This window comes from Panthera leo, chromosome A3 (assembly GCF_018350215.1).
Source record: "Panthera leo isolate Ple1 chromosome A3, P.leo_Ple1_pat1.1, whole genome shotgun sequence".
Lineage (NCBI taxonomy): Eukaryota > Metazoa > Chordata > Mammalia > Carnivora > Felidae > Panthera > Panthera leo.
Window position 1 is genome coordinate 28,584,928 of NC_056681.1, and position 20,543 is coordinate 28,605,470.

Sequence of the window (20,543 nt, forward strand, 5' to 3'; positions counted from 1 at the left end):
ACAGCTCTATCGTGCACAGAGGGAAGTTGATGTGAGTCACAGGGAGAATGGCATGTACAAGTCTGAGGACCATCTGAGGCTATGAGAGGCTAGGAAAGAGGCCCGGAACAGACTGTCCTTAATACAGTTTGTAGCAACTTTATTTATAATTGCCAAGCTTGAAAGCAACCAGGATGACCTTCAGTAGTTGAATGGATAAGGAAATTGTGGTACATTCAGACAGTGGGATCTTATCCAGTGCTAGAAGAAATGAGCTGTCAAGCTCTGAAAAGATATGGAAGAACCTTAAATGCTCATTATTAATTGAAAGGATAAAGCCTGCACACTACGTGATGCCAAGTATATGACATTTTGGAAAAGGCAAAACTATGGACACAGTAAGTAAATACATCAGTGATTGTCAGGGGTTAGGGTGGGAAGAGAGAAATAGAACACAGAGGATTTCTAGGGCATCAAGATATAATACTGTATACTCTATAATATATAAAGGAGGATATCGCTATACATTAGTCCAAACTTATAGACTATACAATACCAAGAGTGAACCGTATTGAAAACTATGGACTTTGGATGTTAATGAAATATCAGTGCAGGTTCATTGTTTGTAATATATGTACCACTCTGGTGAAGGATATTGATAATAGGAGAGGCTGTGATGTGTGGGGTCAGGGAGCAGTATGAGAAATCAGCTGTACCTTCTGCTCCATTCTGGTGTGAACCTAAAACTGCTTTAAAATATGGTATCTATTTATAAGTAAAAGTCATTTCCATATCAAAGATCATCTAGATTTTCTTCTATGATAGCTTCTAAGTATTTTATAATTTTGTGTTTTCCATTATATTTATAAAGGCTGTTACATCTGTGTCTAGATTCAGTTTTTTTGCATATGGACGTCCAGATGTCCAACTGTCCCAGCAACATCTGTTGAAACGGCTACTTTTGCTCCTTCCCCAATGATCATTTTGCTGTATTTATGTGAGTGTTATTTCTGGGCTTTCCATTCTATTACATGGATCTGTGTGACTATTATCTCACCAATGCAGTGTTTCAATAACTGGAGATTTCTAGTAAGTCTTGTAATCAAGTGGTGTCAGACTTCTGACTTTGCTCTTCTCTAGCATTGTGTGGCTATTCCGGATCTTTAATGCCTCCATATAAACTTTAGAATACGTTTGTCAATACTCATAAGATAGTTTTCTGGTATTTTTATCTGGATTACAGTTAATTCATAGATGAAATCGTGAAGAACTTGCATTCTAACAATATGGGTCTTTCTATCCATGAACATGGCATGTGTCTTTGCTTATTTAGTTCTTTTTTTGTTGCTTAGAGTGAGGTGTTTTGTTTTGTTTTGTTTTGTTTTGTTTTGTTTTGTTTTGTTTTTAATGTTGGCTTCATCCCCAGCACAGAGCCCAGTTCAGGGCTTGAACTCACAACCCTGAGGTCAAGACCAGATTTGAGATCAAGAGTGTAAAATTTAACCAACTGAGCCACCTAGGCACTTCTGAGGGCTGTAGGGTTTTTTGCAGATGCTTTTAATCAAGTTGAGGAAATTCCCTCCTATTTCTAGTTTGCTGAGAGTTTTCATCACTAATGGGTGTTGGATTTGTCAAATACTTTGTCTGCATCAATTGTTATCATCATGCAATTTTTCTTCTTCAGCCTGTTGTTGTGATGGGTTAGAATGATTGATTTTCAAATGTTGGAACAGCTTTGTATGCCCAGGATAAATCCTACTTAGTCACATATACATAGCTTTACACTTTGTGAAATTCTGTTTGCCGACACTCGGTTGAGAATTCTTGCATTTAGAATCATGGGAGATATTGGTTGGTAGTTTTCTTTCTTTATGTACAGTCTATGAGGTTTTGCTATTGAAATAATAATGGCCTCATCAAATGAGTACGGAAATGTTTCCTCCTCTGTTTTCTGGAGACGACTGTATAAAATTGGTATTAATTCATTTTTAAAAGTTTGCTAACTGGGCCTGAGTGTCTCAGATATATTACTCATTCCTAAAACATCCAAACTTTATTCCTCCTTCCTTCTACTAAGATAATGGTCTTGGTTTCCTCTTTCATCTGATCTAACCCCCTGCAGCCATCTGCTCTATCAGAACTCAAGTCCTCTGCCCAGATAGATCAATGGCCTTAGGGAAGAGACTTCACATGCTTGCTTAGCAAGCAAAGGCAGAACTACTCAGTGAGAACTACTCAGTGAGAACTTAGCAGAACTCTCAGTGAGAACTACTCAGAACCTGCGGGGTTCAGCTCCCGTCACTTACCTGGTGAGACCTAGTGACCACTTCCAGCTAACGTTCCCTGAGCACACAGACCTCTGCCAATTTGTAACAGTGATTCTCTTCGGGTGAAGCATTTGTGGATCCTTTCCTTGCTTCATAATTTCATGTTTTCCAACATGTTTTTCTCCATTGAGAGGTGGCATCTGTGTAGTGGTAATAAGTGTAAAACTCAGGTTTTACACTTCCAATATGGTTCACTCTTGGTATTGTATCCTAGGGGTTAAGGGATGAGAGCTCTCAGGTGTGCTGTGTTGAGCCCTGTAACCATGGGAGGTGTGTCCATTATCTGAACAAAAAGGTCTGGAACAGATGTGACCACTGGGAGATTTTGTGAGCTGAGGACCATTCCAACTTAGTTCTGTAATTTCTGGCTGGGAAAGAGAAAACCCTCCCCCAAGAAATTCTAGGGAAACAAGTAAGGAGAACAGTAAAGAGGCATGGAAGAACCCCCACCAAATATACCTGAGACCCCACTCACCTATGAATCCCGCAGCAGAGTCAGCAGCAGGGATGGCAGAGAAGGGCAGCATAGGGAAGAAGGGACAGACATCATGGTGGACCTTGGAGCCTTCTCTGTCTGAGTGTTGTCCTGGAGAGGCCTGGGACTCTGTGCTTCGAGAAGAGAAGACACTCCCTGCTTCTGTGATGTCAGAGGAAGGGGATTGTGATGAGAGGAAAGACCATGGGACTGTAACACTTTTTCTTCGAGATTATCAGTTGAGCAGACAAGGTGGTTACAAGCTGAGCAATTGCTACTGGAAATGTTTGGGGTTTCCAGAGTTAAGATCATGACACCCACAGGCTTGGCCTCATTCTGAGCCTTGTCCCATCTGAGGTTCTCGCCAACCCACAGCCCTGCCAATTTTAGAGGCTTCAGAGACAAGGTGTGGGGAAGAGGTTAGAGTTTTGGACATGGCAATGGTTTGTGCTTTAGAGGAGAGACCGCAAGAAGGTGGGGCTCAGGGAACACTCTCCAAGAGGGAAAGCAACATACCTAGAAACACACCCAGGAAGGTGAGGGCTGCCTTTGCTGTCTGTTCTGGGTCCTGGGCCAGCTCGGAAGGAAGGGAGTAGAGGGATTCAAGAAATGCTCTCAGAAAGAGAAAGGAACCAGCATGCTGGCCTCCGTCTCTCTCACCTCTGGAATGAGCTATACCCAAGCACCAAGGTTGTGTTTGGGGACTCTTCTAAGTCCACACTCAGCTGGTGACCCTTTAATGTCCATGAGCCCATAGTCATGCACTGACGGCTAGGGCTATTTTGCTACTGCTTCCTTGTGAGCCCTGCCTCCTCTTAGGGATATACAGGATGTCAAGGCCAGGAGGGGTGGTGGAGGAAGAGGCGAATGCCAGGCAGGCCCAAACTGCCTATAGGAGATGCCAAGACTCCCCTCCACCAGTGATGTCACCATTGTATCACATTTTTCTGGAAGGACGAATTCCATGCTGTGTAGCTATCCATGCCCCTGCTGAGAGTTGGACAGAATCTTTCCCCCAGTCGCCAGCATCTCTCCCTTCCCCCCACGTCCAGGAGACTTCACACCTTCCATCAGACTCTAAACCCTTCAGAGACTGGGATTTTTAGTGCCTTGATGGTCAAGAGCACTGGCTTTGCAGCCAGATGCAGTCAAGCTCCCAATCCTCAATCCACTTCTTGGTGATTGAGCTATACATCCTTTGACTTTGAAATTTTCATTTGTATGGCTCAAACATCCCAAACTGAGTTCATAGTCTGCTCTCAGACATTCTCTTCTCCCCTTCCACCATGTTCAGTATGTGGCACATCCTCTACCCATTTGGTCAAACCAAGAAGGGACCCATGCTCTACACCCTCACTTGTCCACTCTTGTCTGCCTGCTCGAGGCCCTGCTGGTTTTACCTCCTAAACACCTGTGGAATCTGTTTCTCCATCACCATCATCTCTTGCCCGAATGAAAACTATTACTTCCTAAATGGCCACCCCCATCTTGTTTTGCCCGGTGTCAGCTCTGCCTTCTCCTTCATCCAAGGTGGTCTTCTACGACACAGATCTGATTATACCCCTTTCCTGCATAAGGAGTTTTGTGGTTTCTCATTGCTCTTGTATAGTCAGAGTGCTTGGTATTTTGTAAATGGTAATGGTGTATAGCATATGGTATATTGTATATGGCATGAGGTATATGGTATATGGACTACACCTTGTAGTGTATGGTATATGATATGTGGTCCATCCTTCCATGACTGCCTTGGCCCCTAGAGTCAAAAGTCTTCCCACCTTTACTGGTATCAACGACCACCTCTTTGTTCCACACGGGAAACAGTTACTAAGATGAATATTAACAGGCGGGTCTTTTCAGGGAGTACTTTCAGGACCGAACGTGTGGAAGGGAGGAGAAGGGAGTAGGAATGTGTAAAAGAAGTTGAGCTGCCGTGAGGTCCCAATGAAGATTCAGCCAATCTCCTATGTGATCTGGTGCTAGGATGTGATTTCAGAGTTATCCTGAGCTGGGGTGAGCGGGCTGGGCCTCTATATCCCATGTTGAGGAGCCACTGGATGTGGCAGGTTACCAGGCATGACCTGGGGCAAGGTGGCTCTCCTCAGCTGAGGCCATCTCAAAGAGGGTCACAGCCCAGGGCCACCTCCTGAGACCTGGTGCGTCACAGCATCCACCTTGCTCTGCAGAGCCCCTTCCAACTCTGTTCCTTGACCTCAGCACATGGATAAACCCCCCTACCCTGCCCCCACTGAGGTCCTTAGAACTACCCCACTCATCCAGGGGCCTAGAGGTCTCTGAGCACACCTGGATGAACTGGGCTTTACCACTTGGAAAAGTTTAGGATGAACGTCATGGGGGACTGAGAAGTAGCTCCTTCTGGGATCTCTGAGTGCCTGGCTCTGGAGTGAGCTGTGGCAGAGGACAGAGGAAGGAGGAGAAGAAACCTCAGACCTGAAGGGAGATAAAACCTGGATATAAACACAAAATCCCCCCACCACTCATTTCCTTGCAGTGTCCCCCAAAGGGGTGCAAAAGGAAGATAGAGAGCTGAGGACAAGATGTTAAAGTTTTTTTTATTGGACTCAATTTTGTGAAACAGTTTTACATTTAGAAAAAACTTGGAACAATCATACAGAGTTTCAATATACAGCTTCACACAGTTTCCCCTCTTATTAATGTCTTACAGTAATCTGGTATATCTGTTATAACTTAATGAACCAATATTGGTACATTATTATTAAGCGAAGTCCATAATTTTTCTAGATTTTACTTGACTTGGGCTACTAGAAGAAAACACTGTAAACTAGATGCCTTGAACAACAGGAACTTATTTCTCACTGTTAAGGAGGCTGGAAGTCTGAGATCAGGGTGCCAAGATCATTGGGTTGGGATGTGTGTTTGCCACAATAGCAAAGCAGGTGGTTATGTAGTCTCCTGGTTTCCCGCGATAAACCTGCGTGACATTGTACAAAAGTGAAGAAATGGCAAAAGGGAATGGGCACAAAGCTGAAAGTGCACAGGAGAAAGGAGAAAAGATGAGGTTAGAGGTCAAGTTCAAACTGAATGTGAGAGGGGTTCATGAAGCCATGGCGGCCTTCATGGGAATGCTGCCGGGAATACCGTTGCCCGAGTCTAGATATGCACCCAGAGGAGCAGAGTGAAGATAAACTTACCACGTGCCTGAGGAGGTGGGGCTGGGGGTGGGGACGGGGACAGGGACAGGGAATGTCCCGGAGGGAGTGACACCAGCATATATTCACATTAATATTGTAAAGATATCACAGCATTGGAAGTGCAAGGGATGGAATGTTAGAAACTGATCCCAACTGAGAAAGGAGTGAGACTGTGGTTAGAAGAAGGCAAGCCCTCTGCAAACTACTCTTGATAAGTCTTTACAAAAGATAAAACACTTCCCTTTTCAACATTTCTAATGTTTGCAGTGACCCCATACCAAATGAATAACAGCCTTACTTTTCTTTTTTCATGTCCTTATACATTCCTAACTGATAGTTGGAGGGCTTCTAATGTGTTGAAAGAAGTTTTTAAAGGTCGCAGAAAAATTGTTACTTTTCCCCTCTGATTATTGAGATCACTTCGCTTGCTTTCAGCGGCGCTGTCATTGCCTGAGTCCTGCGTCACTGTGCAAAGTGAGCACTGTCTCCATTTATCCTGTCAGCTGATCTTAAGTTCTAGGGAAACAACTCAGTTTGGGTTTGAGCTGTGAAAACACACAGTGGAGACAGGAATTGGTATTTTATGTGGGTGGTTTAAGGAAGGTGCCAGAAGGGAGACAATTTGACCTCCATTTCCAAAGGGTCACTGTGGCGGAACCCGGAGAGTCTGTTAGGCACGTGGCAATGGCCCAGGAAGGGATGCTGGTGGCCGGGACCAGGGGGCAGCCCGGGAGCGAGCAGTGTGCAGGTGCTGGGTAGAGCTCCCTGGTGGGCGGGAGGAGGCTTACACTCGCTCCTGAGAGCTTTCCAGGAATTTTGCAAGCTAGTTGTTCCACGGTTGGCAGCTTGAAATTGGCCGCATTGGGAGTGTAGACAACACAGAAGTGGACAACCACCACAAATGAGGCTTCTTTTTCTTTCCGAACGTGGATTGTTGAACATTTACCATCTCACCACTGGACATAGCATTATGAAGGCAGAACTGAACACGGGGTATAAAGAAGGAAACCAGGGAAGGGTCCAGGTTTCTGGACTGCCAGCACCTATACACGAGCGGGGGGATCAGGAAAGATGAAGCTGAATGGAGAGCTGGTGTCCCCATCACAGGGAGAGGAGGGAAACTCTCTACTTTGAGTAGAAGGACATGTAGGCAAAGGGGAAGGAGAATCATTTCCCTTCTTCCACACAAGATGGGATTCATCTGCATTCAGGAGGCATTGGAAAACCTCACTGAGGCTGGCAAGTCTGGGGGTTGGCAGGAATGGCCCATGAGAGCATGGCCTTGAGTGTGTACTTAATGGCCACGGTCCCCAGGAAATGGATGAGAGATAGCCTGGTACACGTACACGTGACTTATTTCTCACATTCTAGGAAGATACCCATGTGTCAGTTTCCAGAGCACGTTCCCATGGTCCCTGCTCAGGACCAGGTATGAAGACCAGCTCTGGGGGCATCAAGGACTGGGACAGGAGCAGCAGGAACTGTGGGCAGGTGGGTCTCTGGGGAAGCGGGCATCTGGGGCAGGGTTGTGGAAGCTTCTAGTTGTTCCTTGTCTTAGGCTGGGCCCCTCAGGGAAGGAAGGAGGCAGCAGAGACTGAGGATGGCATGTAGCAGGGGAGGAAGGAAGGAGCCGTGGACCCATGTTCACATTTGATTATCTGCTCATCATTCCAGAAATGTTCTCCACGTGTCTCCTATGTCCTCGGTGCTATTTTCCTCCTGGGTCACCTGTAGTGAGAGGACAGGCGGTCCCTGACATGGACTGTGCCTCCTCAGCCTTCCTCCCTAGGTCCTGATCGCCCTTCCCCATCCTCTCCAGTCTGTCCCACGGAGGGTCAGAGTGGGAGCCATCCTCAGAGCAGCCAGCGGGCACCTGTCAGCATTCCTCTAAATGTGGACACCTTGCGCCCAAATAATCTAGAGATGGTCTCCCCGGGGTTTCCCACCATCCAGCCCCTCTACCCACTTCCTTCCAAGAAGCCCTAGGACTCTGTGCACATGCTTTGACAGCCCTTGACCCCACCCACTTCCTGCAGGACCCCCACAGTCTTCTTGGGAGCTGGGAACCTCTCGGAACAATCCCTGAGGCTCCAGAGGGTGTGGACGGAGATGCGTCACCTGCTCTTTACTCCAGGTGGGCACTGACCCTGTATGACCTGTGGGCTGCCCCTTCCACTGACCTGGCTCCTTCTAGGACTGACCTGACTTTGTCCTCCTTGTCCATGACTCACAGTCAATCCATTGCTTCCTGTGGCCATAGATGGCAGAGACAGAGACGAGCAGCAGCAGCTTGGGGCCCAAGGAGAGAGCCACCAAGAGTGAAGGAGAGAGTTCTAGGTCTGGAAATGAAGGGACAGGAGGCAGCATCAGAGAGGGATCCAGAAGTCTACTCCCAGGGGCCTCCACTTACCCCAACCGAGGGAACCTGGGTCCATCAATGGTCTGAAGCTCATGAATTTCCCCTGTGAGGGCCTCGAGGCAGAATTCAGGGTAAGAGGTACTCCCTTTCACTCACCTTTTCCCAGGCTGCCAGCTCTCCTTCCTGAGGGAAGACATGGGGACAATGAGAACTCAACAACATGCAAGTGAGCTTTACTGACTTGTTCCCCACACCCGATGGGGCAGGTCTGACACTCTCTTTCTGAGGAGGGAACAGGCTCATAGTTTACGGAGGGTCACAAGATGAGTGGGAAATCACTCACTGCTGTCCCGTAGGGTGAATCTGTGACCTTGTCTTTGGACCAGGACATGTCCAACCTTTCAGGGTCATAGCAACGAATATCAGCCCAGCCTCGAGTACAGTGAGGACAATGTCATGGTGAATGAGGTGCAAGGCTGTCCTGCTTTCTTCCACGCACGGGCCTCGATGACCCCGTGTTCTCATGTGTTGAAGGAGCCCTCAGGGTGACCTGACCTCACAAGACCTGCTGCCTGGACAACACCCTAGAGAGGTAAGAAATGGGGCTTCAAACACCATCCCCCACCCAGACCCCGGTGCCAACATCAGGGAACATCTTTCTGTTGTACATAGATCACTGTTCTGGATGCATAGCTTCAGATTCTTTGCCTTTTTATAATGATTGCTTTTTGCTCTTAGATTTACATCAAGAAGTTCCAGTAAGTTTTTGAAATATACAGAATAATCTTTGAGGAAGAGGCAGAGACACCATTTTTACCCCTGGCATGTTGGCAGATGGTGGGTCCTAGCTGGGTGGCCCTCTGATCTTATACTCAGTTGAAAGAGGTGCATTGCCCATGTTTGCACCTGCTTCTAGAGGGCAGCCTGCAGCAGAGGCCTGGAGGAAGAGCAGGTACAGAGGTTTCGCCCCTCCGCTCCATTTTAAAAAGTCAAAAATAGCATCCGGCTCGTCCAAGTATGACTCTTCTGTGCTGCCTTGTGTTCACTATCTCCCTTTGCCAGTCTTGCCTCCTTCCCTGTCTCACATGCACGTGAATTGGGCAGCGCTCCACAGTGAGCTATCCCCCTTCTCGTGTATCTTAGAGGCTGCTTCCCAAGGCAGGTGACCTGCGGAGTTTGTCTGGGAGGGGTCTGGAAACCCAGCTCTAAGGTGCAGATACAGACCCGGGTCTCAGTCAGCTGACTGGCCAAGAGGTCCTCAGCCTGGTGGGTGTTGGGGCAGGGGTAGGGCCCAGCAGTCCCTGATATTGTCACTGCTAAAACCTCACAGTGGTGACCTGGGATGATGTGAGCAGAGGATGGGAGTACCCTGGCAATCTGGAAATGAGTTGGGAATTACAGGAACTATGGGATTGGATGGGTGTTGCTGGGCTGATGCCTTTCAGAGAAAGACGATGCAAACTAAGACCAGTGAATCACACCTGAAAGGTCAAGTGTGAAAGAGGACATCCGGGCAACATTGTAGACTCACATCTCCTAGAGCCGGAGGGAAGAAAAAGCTAAGGACACAATTGGGTCCACCATCACCATAAGAGCATCGGCGCTACAGAGAAGACTGGATTCTCAGCTTCAGTGCACCTGCTTTGCCAGAACAGGGCCGTGATGGGGAACGATGGGAGACAGATACTGAGATGTGGGATAGGGACTTTGGAGACAGGGCATTCAAAGCCCTCAGGGCACTTGTGTCTGCTGAGGACAAGGCAGCACCTTAGTTACTCATCTCCAAATAGAACTTCTAAACCCAAAGGAAAAAGAATAAAAGGACAGTAAATTCTATGGAAATCTGGTTCTCAATAGCCCTTGAAGACAATGCCCAACCTTCAAAATCTCTGGGAGAGAAAAGAGAAAATTCACCAAATCCAAAAGCTCAGTCACCTACACTGCTGCCCTCCCACCCTCACCAGCCAAAGGAAAGGGCAGGTGAAGGGGCCAAGGAGCCTGAAAGTTATTTAGAAATCTCACTGCCAATATTAAATCCAACTTAAATTAGAAAATATTGAAATATGTCCCGCACATCAGGACACAGATTATAGGAAACTGTTTCAAAGTATGCCTGACTTGGGACTTGGGATGGTTGGCCAAGATCCCTCAGAGTCTGTGAATAGGGTACCTTCCATGGCAAGAGAGACTTGTGTGGTCATTAGGTAGGGTTTTGAGCGGGTCGTTATCTTGGATTATCAGAGTGGAGCCAACTTAATCACAGAGACCTTTACAAGTGAAGGAGGGACACAGGAGAGTGGGAGCAGGAGGCATATTGACCGCAGCAGAAATAGGTCAGGAACGGGACCCTAGGCGCTGGAACAGCAAGGACACCGACTCTACCCCAGCAGGTGCTGAGTAAGTGCTGAGTAAAGGGAGTACTGGCCACATGAAGCAGAGGTCTCTCCAGAGGCAGGGGTGAGGTGAGGCCTTGTAACTGGGAAAGTCGCTCAGACTTTCAGTCCCTCATCGCTGGAACCAGAGGGCTGGTCAGGATTGGAAAAGGGAAGAGCTGGGAGCCTGCAGGCTGAGGTTCCAGATTTTCCACCAATTACCAGCCATGGGGCCTTGAGCAAATAGCACAACCTCTCCAGGCCTCAACGTCCCTGATCTGTGGAAGGGGCTCATTCAGGGGCACCCATAACAGCACCTGATCCTTATCTGTTGCTCAGACAGTGGAGGGCATTCTTACTGACTTGCCGTCACAACCAGGGGATGGAGCGATACTCACCACTCACGGTGACCTGGGTGCCTGGTCCAGACTTAAACTCCACCTCATGGGCCCCTTTCTGGAACTTCACTCAGTAGTAGGTTCCCGCGTCTGCTGGGGTGATGTTACTGATGCGGATGGAAAAGTCCAGGTTGTTTCTTCTTGTGGCGTCTGAAACATTTGTTACGCGGGGAAAGTGGCCTCCTCCGAAACTGAAGATTAACTCCCGGTCTGGCCCCGTCCCCCTGAACCACCTGATTTTCCCAACGGGGACCAGGGAGGTCAGAGTGCAGTGCAGAGTGGCCGTCTCTCCGGCTGTGACAGACACCAGCTTCTCGGGCTGGATCACCTGCAGTTCCGCCTCACCTGCCACACCTGGAGGGAGAACAAAGCAGGTATTTAGCATCCTTGTGCGATCCTGTCCATCCGCGCAAGTGTTTATCCACAACAGCCTTCACTGAGTGCACACCGTGAGCCCAGCCCGCTGCGTGTACATGGCATGTAGCCCTCGCGACGAGCCTGTGACACGGGACCCTGTTGCAGACGAGGAAAGGAAAACACAGAGAGATTCAGTGATACATATATCACATTTTCTTTATCCATTCATCAATAATGGACATTTGGGCTCTTTCCATACTATTGTTGATAGTGCTGCTATAAACACTGGGGTGCATGTGTCCTCCAATCTGTGTTTTTGTATAGTTTGGAGAAATATCCAGTAGTGCATTTGCTGGCTAATGGGGTAGCTCTGTCTGTAACTTTCTGAGGAACCTCCATTCTGCTTTCTAGAGTGGTTGCACCAGGTTACATTCCCACCAACAGTTTGAGAAGGTTTCCCTCTGTCCGCATCCTGGCCAACATCCGTTGTTTCCTAAGGCGTTAATTTTAGCCATTCTGACAAGTGTGAGCGGTATCTAATTGTAGTTTTGTTTTGTATTTCCCTGGCGATGAGTGGTATTGAGCATGTTTCTTCACGTATCTGTCAGTCGTTTGTACGTTTTCTCAGCCATCCAAAGGAATGCAATATTGCCGATAGCAATGACGTGACTGGAACCAGAGTGTGTTATGCGAAGGGAAATAGGTCAGTCGGAAAAAAGATACCGAATGATTTCAGTGATAGGTGGAATTTAAGAAACAAAACAGATGAACAGAGGGGAAGGGAAGGAAAAGTAAAATAAGATAGAAATAGAAAAAGAGCGAACCATAAGAGAGTTTTTATCTATAGAGAACACTGTGGGTTTCTGGAGGGGAAGTGGGTGGGGGGATGGGCTAATTGAGTGATGGGCATTAAGAAGCAGAATTGTCGTGATGAGCACTGGGTATTATATGTAAGCAATGAATTATTAAATTCTATTCCTGAAACCAATACTACACTATACGTTAACTAACTTGAATTTATTTTCTTAAATATAATTTTTTGTCAAATTGGTTTCCATACAGCACCCAGCACTCATCCCAACAGACATAAATGAATGGAAAAACTTCCTCTGTTCGTGCATTGGAAGACTTCATATTGTTAAGATGTCAATACTACCTAAAGCGATCTATAGATTCAATACAATTGTTATCAAAACCCCCATGGCATTTTTTTTTTTTTTTTTTTTGCAGAAATGGAAAAGCCCATTCTAGAATTCATATGCAGTTTCCAGGGACCTAGATCACCAAACAATCCTGGAAAAGAAAATAGTTGGGAAACTCATACTTCTTGATTTAAAAACCTACTACATAGTATAATAATTAGAGTACTATAGTACTGAAAAGAATAGGGGGATAGAGAAATGAAATTGAATAGAAAGCCTAGAAATAAACCCTCACATATATGGTCAAAAGATTTTCAACAAGAGTGCCAAGGCCATTCAGTGAGGGAAAGAGTACTCTTTTCAACATGAGATGCTGGGAAAACGGGATATCTACATGCAAAAAAAGAATTTGAACCCTCATTTTACTCTATATAGAAAAATGAGCTCATTGGATGAAGGGACCTAAATGTAAGAGCTAAATGTATAAAATTCAGAGAAAAAACCGTAGGCAAAACTCATGATATTGGATTTGACAATGATTTCTTGGATAAGAAACCAAAGGAACACATAATAAAATTAAAATATATGTAAATTGGACTTCATCAAAATTAAAAACTTTTGCACAGCAGAGGACAATATTAAAAGTGAAAGAGGGACGCCTCGGTCGCTCAGTTGGTTAGACATCCAACTCTTGATTTCAGCTCAGGTCATGATCTCACGGTTCATGAGTTCAAGCCCCAGGTTGGGCTCTGTGCTAACAGTGTGGAGCCTGCTTGGGATTTTCTCTCTCTCTCTCTCTCTCTCTCTCTCTCTCTCTCTCTCTCTCTGCCCCTCCTCCACTTGCACTCTTTCTGTCTCTCTCAAAATAAACAAACTTACAAAAAAAAGTGAAAGAGAACTCACAGAATGGGAAAAAATATTTGCAAAGCATATGTCTCAGAAAGAATTAATAACCGGCATATATAAAGAATTCTTACAATTCAACAAAAAAATATCAAATAGCCCTGTTAAAAAATGGACCAAAGACTAGAATAGACATGTCTACAAAGAAGATACTCAAATGGTGAGTAAGCACAAGATATTGAACATCACTAGTCATTAGAAAAATGAAAATCAAAACCACAATGAGATACCCTTTCATCCCTGAGAATGGCTTTTATCAAAAACAAAAGAAAGCAAAACCAAAATACAAGAAAATTAAAAATCAGAAAATAAGGATTGAGTAAGCTGTGGAGAAACTGAAACTCTTGTGTGTCGATGGTAGAAATATAAAATGGTGCGGCCGTTGTGGAAACAGTTGTGTTATCATTAAAATTTAAGTGTAGAATTTGCCATATGATCCAACAATTCCACTCTTAGGTAAATATCCCCCAAATTACAGGTAAGTACTCAAATACTTGTACATCCTTGTTCATAGCAGCATTATTCATGATAACCAAAAGGTAGCAGAAAAAATTCATTTCTATCCATAGATGAATGGATAAACAAAATGTTGCTGTAGGTATGTATGTGATATATACACACACACACACACACACATATGTGTGTATATATATATATATATATATATATATATATATATATATATACACACACATACACACACACACACACATATATATGTATATATATGGAATTTTATTCGGCCTTAATAAGCATTAATAAGCAATGATAGTCTTGGGGTGCCTGGGTGGCTCGGGTGGTTGTGCGTCTGACTTAGGCTCAGTCATGATCTCACGGTTTGTGAGTTCGAGCCCCGCATTGGTCTCACTGTTGTCAGCAAAGAACCTGCCTCGGATCCTCTGCGCCTCTCTTTCTGTGTCCCTCCCCAGCTCACACTCTCTTTCTCAAAAATAAACAAACAATAACAGCAGCAACAACAACCAAGAGCAGTGATAATCTGATATGTACTATAATCTGGATGAACCTCAAAAGTATCATTCTAGGGTGACATATGCCAGATACAAAAGGACAGATATACGGTTCCATGTGTATGAAGTACCTAGAAAAGACAGATTCATAGATACTAAAAAGTAGTTGCTGTGGGGGTGAAAGGAATGGAGAATTCTTGCTTAATGGGTACAGTGTCTGCTTAGGATGTTGAAAAAAATCCTGAAATGTGCGGTGGTACCAGCTTCACAACTATGTGAACGTACTTAATGCCACTGAATTGTATCCTGAAAAATGGCTGAAATAGTAGATTTCGTGTTATGTATATTTTAGCACAGTAAGAAATATCTACAAATATCTACAAACAAGGTGATCCCCCCCATGTAGAGCCTTTCAATTGGACTAAATGGCTCTAGGAGAAAGAAAATGTATCGTTCCAGGGGCTCATGCATTTGAGAAATCTGCCCCCGAAGGGGGAGATAGAACCATGGGAATGTCTAAGCAGGCGAACTAGTAGGCTACAAAATTGTTCATGTTCTGCAAAGAGTTGTGGGACGTTGCCTATGGCTGAACATTGAGTTATGCATTGAAAGGACGCGAGACGCCTTCGGAGCAATCGTTGAACTGCGCGTGCCAGACTTTGCAGGTGGATTTCACTGCCTCAGTGACTAGCCAGTCTCTGAAGACACAGAGAAATACAAAATTATTCCTTATTACTGGAAGTGTCCTAAAAACTAGGCAGGGATATAAATCAGAGAAACGGGCACCACACACACACCTGTGTTCTTTTCTATTGCTCAGCTACTCCTCGGGGAGAAAATCTGTGGTTCACTCTTGCAGAGTGTGAGCTGGTAAGACCCATGCACTTAGCACGATTTGCGACCGAGCATGTCTCCTCAGGAGGGCACGTGTCACCACAGCCAGGTCTTGGGTGTGCCAAGAACATCAAGTGGTTTGGTTATAAGTTTGGACGAGGAGATTGGGGTGAGGAAACTGAGCTGCTAAGACAAAAATGGGAAGAAACAGGAATGCATTTTTGGAGGAAGACATGGAGGGACCAGGAGAGGGAGGAGGTAAGAGGGATCAGAGCATCAAGAGGAACCAGGGTGGAGCGCCTGGGTGGCTCAGTTGGTTAAGCGTCGGACTTTAGCTCAGGTCATGATCTCATGGTTTGTGAGTGTGAGCCGTGCTCTGGGCTGACAGCTCAGAGCCTGGAGACTGTTTGGATCCTGTGTCTCCCTCTCTCTCTCTCCCTGCCACTCTCCTGCTTACACTCTGTCTCTCTCTCTTTCTCTCTCTCAAAAATAAATAAATACTTCAAACAAACAAACAACAGGAACCAGGGAAAGGTGTAAACTCTGCCATCTGTGAATCTATATTCCTCATAGATTTCCATCTCTGGCCCAGGCCTCGTCTCTGAACTCTGGATTTGTATGTGCAATGAGCCACTCAACAATTTGCATAGATAGAAGCAAACCTCTCACTGTTTACACTGTCCCCAACTGAACTCCTCAGTTTCCCCCACATCCTTGTACATCTCAGATGAGGCACCTTTATTCTCCAAGACGCTCAGGTCCAAGCCCTTGGGAACCTCTCTTTCCACTCCAAATCCTATGTATCAGGAGATCCTGTTGTCTCCCCTTCTGCATGCACCCACAATCCGACCTCTTTCCCCTTCCTCTCCTGGCTGCTGTCTGGGTGCAAAATGCTTTTCCTTGTTTGCACGAACATGACGAACTCTTGAATGCTCTAGTCGCTTCTGTCTGTGCCCTATGGTGTCTAATCTCAACCAAATGCTGGTATAAGTTAAAACTCATGGTGGATCATGTCATTTCTGTCTTCAGAACCTTGCAGTGGCAACCATTTTACTCAGAGTGAAAGCCCAAACCCTTGAACAGAACAGGAGGATTCTACTCTCCTGCTGTAACCGAGCTATTCGGGAAGGCTCTTTCCCCAGAAGATCACATGGCTCACACCCCAAATTCTTGTAGTCTTTGCTCTAATCTCCCTGTTCAGTGATGCCCACCCAGGCTACCTCTTTAAATACATCCCACCCTGAAGAGTCTCTCATTGTCTTCTCCAGCTGTACTGTCATGTTTTTCCTTAACACTCATCACTTTCTAAATTTTTTTTCAATATATGAAATTTATTATCAAATTTGTTTCCATACAACACCCAGTGCTCATCCCAAAAGGTGCCCTCCTCTATACCCATCACCCACCCTCCCCTCCCTCCCACCCCCCATCAACCCTCAGTTTGTTCTCAGTTTTTTAGAGTCTCTTATGCTTTGGCTCTCTCCCACTCTAACCTCTTTTTTTTTCTCTCCTTCCCCTCCCCCATGGGTTTCTGTTAAGTTTCTCAGAATCCACCTAAGAGTGAAAACATAACACTCATGACTTTCTAACATACTATGTTATTTCCTTATTTGGTATGTCTGTTGTTTCTTTTCCTTTTCTCCGCTACGATATAACTTCCATGAGGGCATCTACTTTTTCTCTTTTAATAACCAGTATGCCCAAAGCTCACATAACAGTTCTTGGCACCTAGTAGTTACCCAGTAAATATTGGTGTAATGTGTGAATTGCCCAGTGTGATCCCTGTCTGAGACCCTGCCCTCTATTTTCAGTGGAGAATTTCTCAGGAAAATATAATGAGAAGCTGAATTTCCCATGAAGATGACTGTGGGGGAAAAAACTACTTGCATATACTCAGAAAACGGAAGAGCCCAAAAGAAACAAACCACAAATGCTCTTCCCCCCCACCCTACCCTTCCCTCCACCCACTGGCAGATCTGCAGAAATCTCATGGGATGGATGTGGGGCCATAGGGTTCGAGAAGAGCAATGGTTAGACCCGTGAGATCTAGAATCAGACCGCCTGAGTTCAAATCATAGCCCTGCCTTCACCACTGAGTGACCTTGGACTTTTCCATGCCTTCTTTGCTTATCTGTAAGGTAGGGGGACAGAAATGTCTACCTTGGGTACAAAGATCACAGGACATAACAGACACATGCATTTCCAAGTGGGTGTAGCACATGGTGAGTGCTCAGGAAATTGGAAAGTGATTACTCATGAGATTTCCTGAGGCCTGGAGGCATCAGCTGACACTAGATGGTTGGGATCAGGATATAATTACAGGTGCGGATCATACAGGCAGGATCCTCTGTATCTTGGACCCCTTCTTTTCCTCCCCACTCCGGTCCAGCATGGAGGACCTCCAAGGTAGTAATGCACAAAGTTCTACTCCTTCTACCCAGAGAGAAGTTTGCTTGTCTTAAGAGCTTGGTGGATGGTGAGCAGTACTTTAGAGAAGTAGAAAAAGTGGGTGAGGAGCTGAGAGGGAACCAAACATCTGTTCACTGTGCATTTCACGTAGAGTGGACGTGGCGTGAGGAAATCGATAAGAAAGCGTTTTCAGATATCCCATACCCACGTGTGCACCCTTCCTCATGCCCAAACATGTACACACACACACATACACAAGTGCATTCCCAAGTATACATGAAGTGTGGCCCAGCATGCTAGCATACAGATCACTTTGAGGATTCCATGAAATTGTCATACATGTTAAAAGCCGAGTAAAAGATTTGGCGCATAGGAATCACCCAACACATCGTTAACCAAAGTTTGGGAGGACACACAGCAGAACTGGAACTCTGGAGACCTCGGAGTGTGCTAAGTGATGCCTCTTCTTCTGTTTCCCTCTCTGTATTTTCTGATGTTTGTTTAGTTAGCCTCCACCGAGAAGCCGAGCAGCATAACATGGTGAAAAGAATGAACCGTGGAGCTGGGTGGCCTGGACATGAATCCCGGCAGATGCACTGACTTAGGTAGCTGACATTGGGCCATTAACTCTCTCTGCCTGAATTTCTCCATCTGCTGATCAGCAGTACAGTCCTAGCTATCAGGCAGGGGTGTTGTGAGAATTAGATCATTTAATACCTACAAACTTGTCCTTGTGACAGATTGAAGCCTCCACTGTCTGGATGCCTCTGGTAACAAGCTGTAGGTGATGGATGCATAGAGGAAATGCTCAGATCCCCGACTTCCTGCTCTCAGATGACACCCAGTCCTTGGTCTTCTGTGGCAGCCCTGGGTAGCACACCTCTGGTTACCTGCAAGCCCTTGATGTCCAGGGACATGGGAGGTGTTGTGGGATCAGGAAGAGGGGATTGTACCCCAAGGCAGTGCTTACCTGTGAGCAGAGCCAGCAGCAGGTAAGGAGGCAGGTGGGGCCCGGAGGCAGGGGCCAACATTGCGGAGGCCTGGAGACCCTGCTCTGTGCAAATGTGTATGCTGGGTAGAATGGGCCTCTGTTCTGTAGAGGGGAAAAGCCTTCCTTCTCCTGTCATTAGGGGAAGTGCCTATGATGGGGTGACATGGCTGTGGGGCAACAGTCTGCTTCTAGATTGTGAAAGAGAAGTCAGGCAGAGAACACCTCACTTGGTGAGGGGTCCTCTTCTCTTTTTCAGAGAGAGTGGAGAGGCCCAGGAGAGATAATGCTTCCTGCCTGCATGGGGCCTCTGCCCCCTCCAGTGGGCCCTCCCCCCATCTTGAGGTCTTCATGGTGATTCCCACTTGGGAGCCCCAGACCAAGGCGGATCTGCAGTTGGGGGCTGTGTCCCAAGCTCCTGAGCCCAGAACACTTAGGGGTGGCTGGCTTGTGGCCTCAGGCTCCACCAGCCTGCCAAACGACGGGGGAGATGTCTAGAAGTGAAGTAACTCCATGCTTTGGAGTTACTCAGCAGGAAGAAAAGTGCCCAACTTTGTGATTGAACGAGGTCTGTTCCAGAAATGACTCCCCATTCCAACCCTGTATGTTGCAACTGGTAAAATTTCACCCAAAGGCACAGTACAGAGTGGACCTCTGAAGTTGTCTGTGCTTGGGGCACCTGGCTGGCGCAGTCCATGGAACGTGTGACTCTTGATTTGGGGACTGTGGGTTTGGGCCACACCCGTGCAGATTACCTAAAAAAAAAATATCTTAGAATAAAAAAAAGCAGTTGTATGTGCTTACATCATTTTCTCTCCTCTTTCAGGAGAGGCAGTGGGTTATAGGTCCCAGAAATCATCACACTCCCAGGCATTTATCTGAGTGAAATGAAAACCAGGACCTCACAAAAACCCTTGTGGGAATGTTTACAACATTCTGCAATGACAAAAAGCTGGAAACATCCCAAACATCCAGTAATAAGGGAAGGCTTGAACTACTTCTCAGCAGTAAGAAGGAATAAATTATTTACATGTGCACAACTTGTAAGTTTCCGAAGGCATTATGTTGAGTGAACAAAATCAATCTCAAAACGTCACGTACTGTGGGAATCCACTTACACAACATTGTCGAAGTTGCAGAGAACAGATGGGCATGTGCCAGAGGTTTGGTGTGGTGGGGTGGGGTGGGCACTCTGAAAAGCTAGCACAACGGAAACTTTGCGGCCACGGAGTTGTTCTGCACCCTGAATATGGTGGTGTTTACACCAAATACACATGAGCGGAAAGACACAAACGAAAGCTGGGAATGTTACAAGACTGAGCTGTAAAACACAGTGCCGTTGTCATTCTAAGGTGGACACCCACTATGACGTTATCTAAAATTAACATATTAAGATGATGGGATAGAAATGTGCACGCGGGGTGTGGGGTCCGGAACACCAGAGCATTGTATCCCCATCATTCATAGTAGGATGTCAGCGAACAATGCCTATGGGGGAGATGTCTAGAAGTGACAGCGTAAGCATGCTATATGAGATCTGGCTATGACATCTAGAATAATCAGTTAAAGATAATCAATTAAAAGAGTGGAAAATGGTTGCCTCTGACGGATGGAAAATAGTGGAAGGTAGGGAGATTCCGGTTTTAATATGTAGAACATACCGAACTCTTTGCCTCTTAAACCACGTGCATATGTAACTTTAATAAAGGTAAAATCTATCTAGGTGAGTAGATCGATAAGAGGTACTCATTAAAGAATGTCCACACGATAAGCGGTAATACAGGCTTGATAAGCTTTCTGAATCTAAGATCGATGTTCAAAACTCAATTACCATCCTATACAGAGGCCCAAAACCCAGTGCA

General features: G+C 46.0%; 1 protein-coding gene across 1 annotated transcript; it reads right to left on the minus strand.

Annotated features, from left to right (window-relative positions):
* Positions 1–7,435: 7,435 nt before the first annotated feature.
* LOC122215726 (signal-regulatory protein beta-1-like) lies at positions 7,436–19,408 on the minus strand. Its single transcript, XM_042931417.1, is given in 5 exon segments — positions 7,436–7,679; positions 8,153–8,290; positions 8,467–8,493; positions 11,081–11,434; positions 18,664–19,408. Coding segments are annotated over 5 exon segments (696 nt in total). The 5' UTR covers positions 18,821–19,408; the 3' UTR covers positions 7,436–7,659.
* Between the last annotated feature and the right edge of the window lie 1,135 nt (positions 19,409–20,543).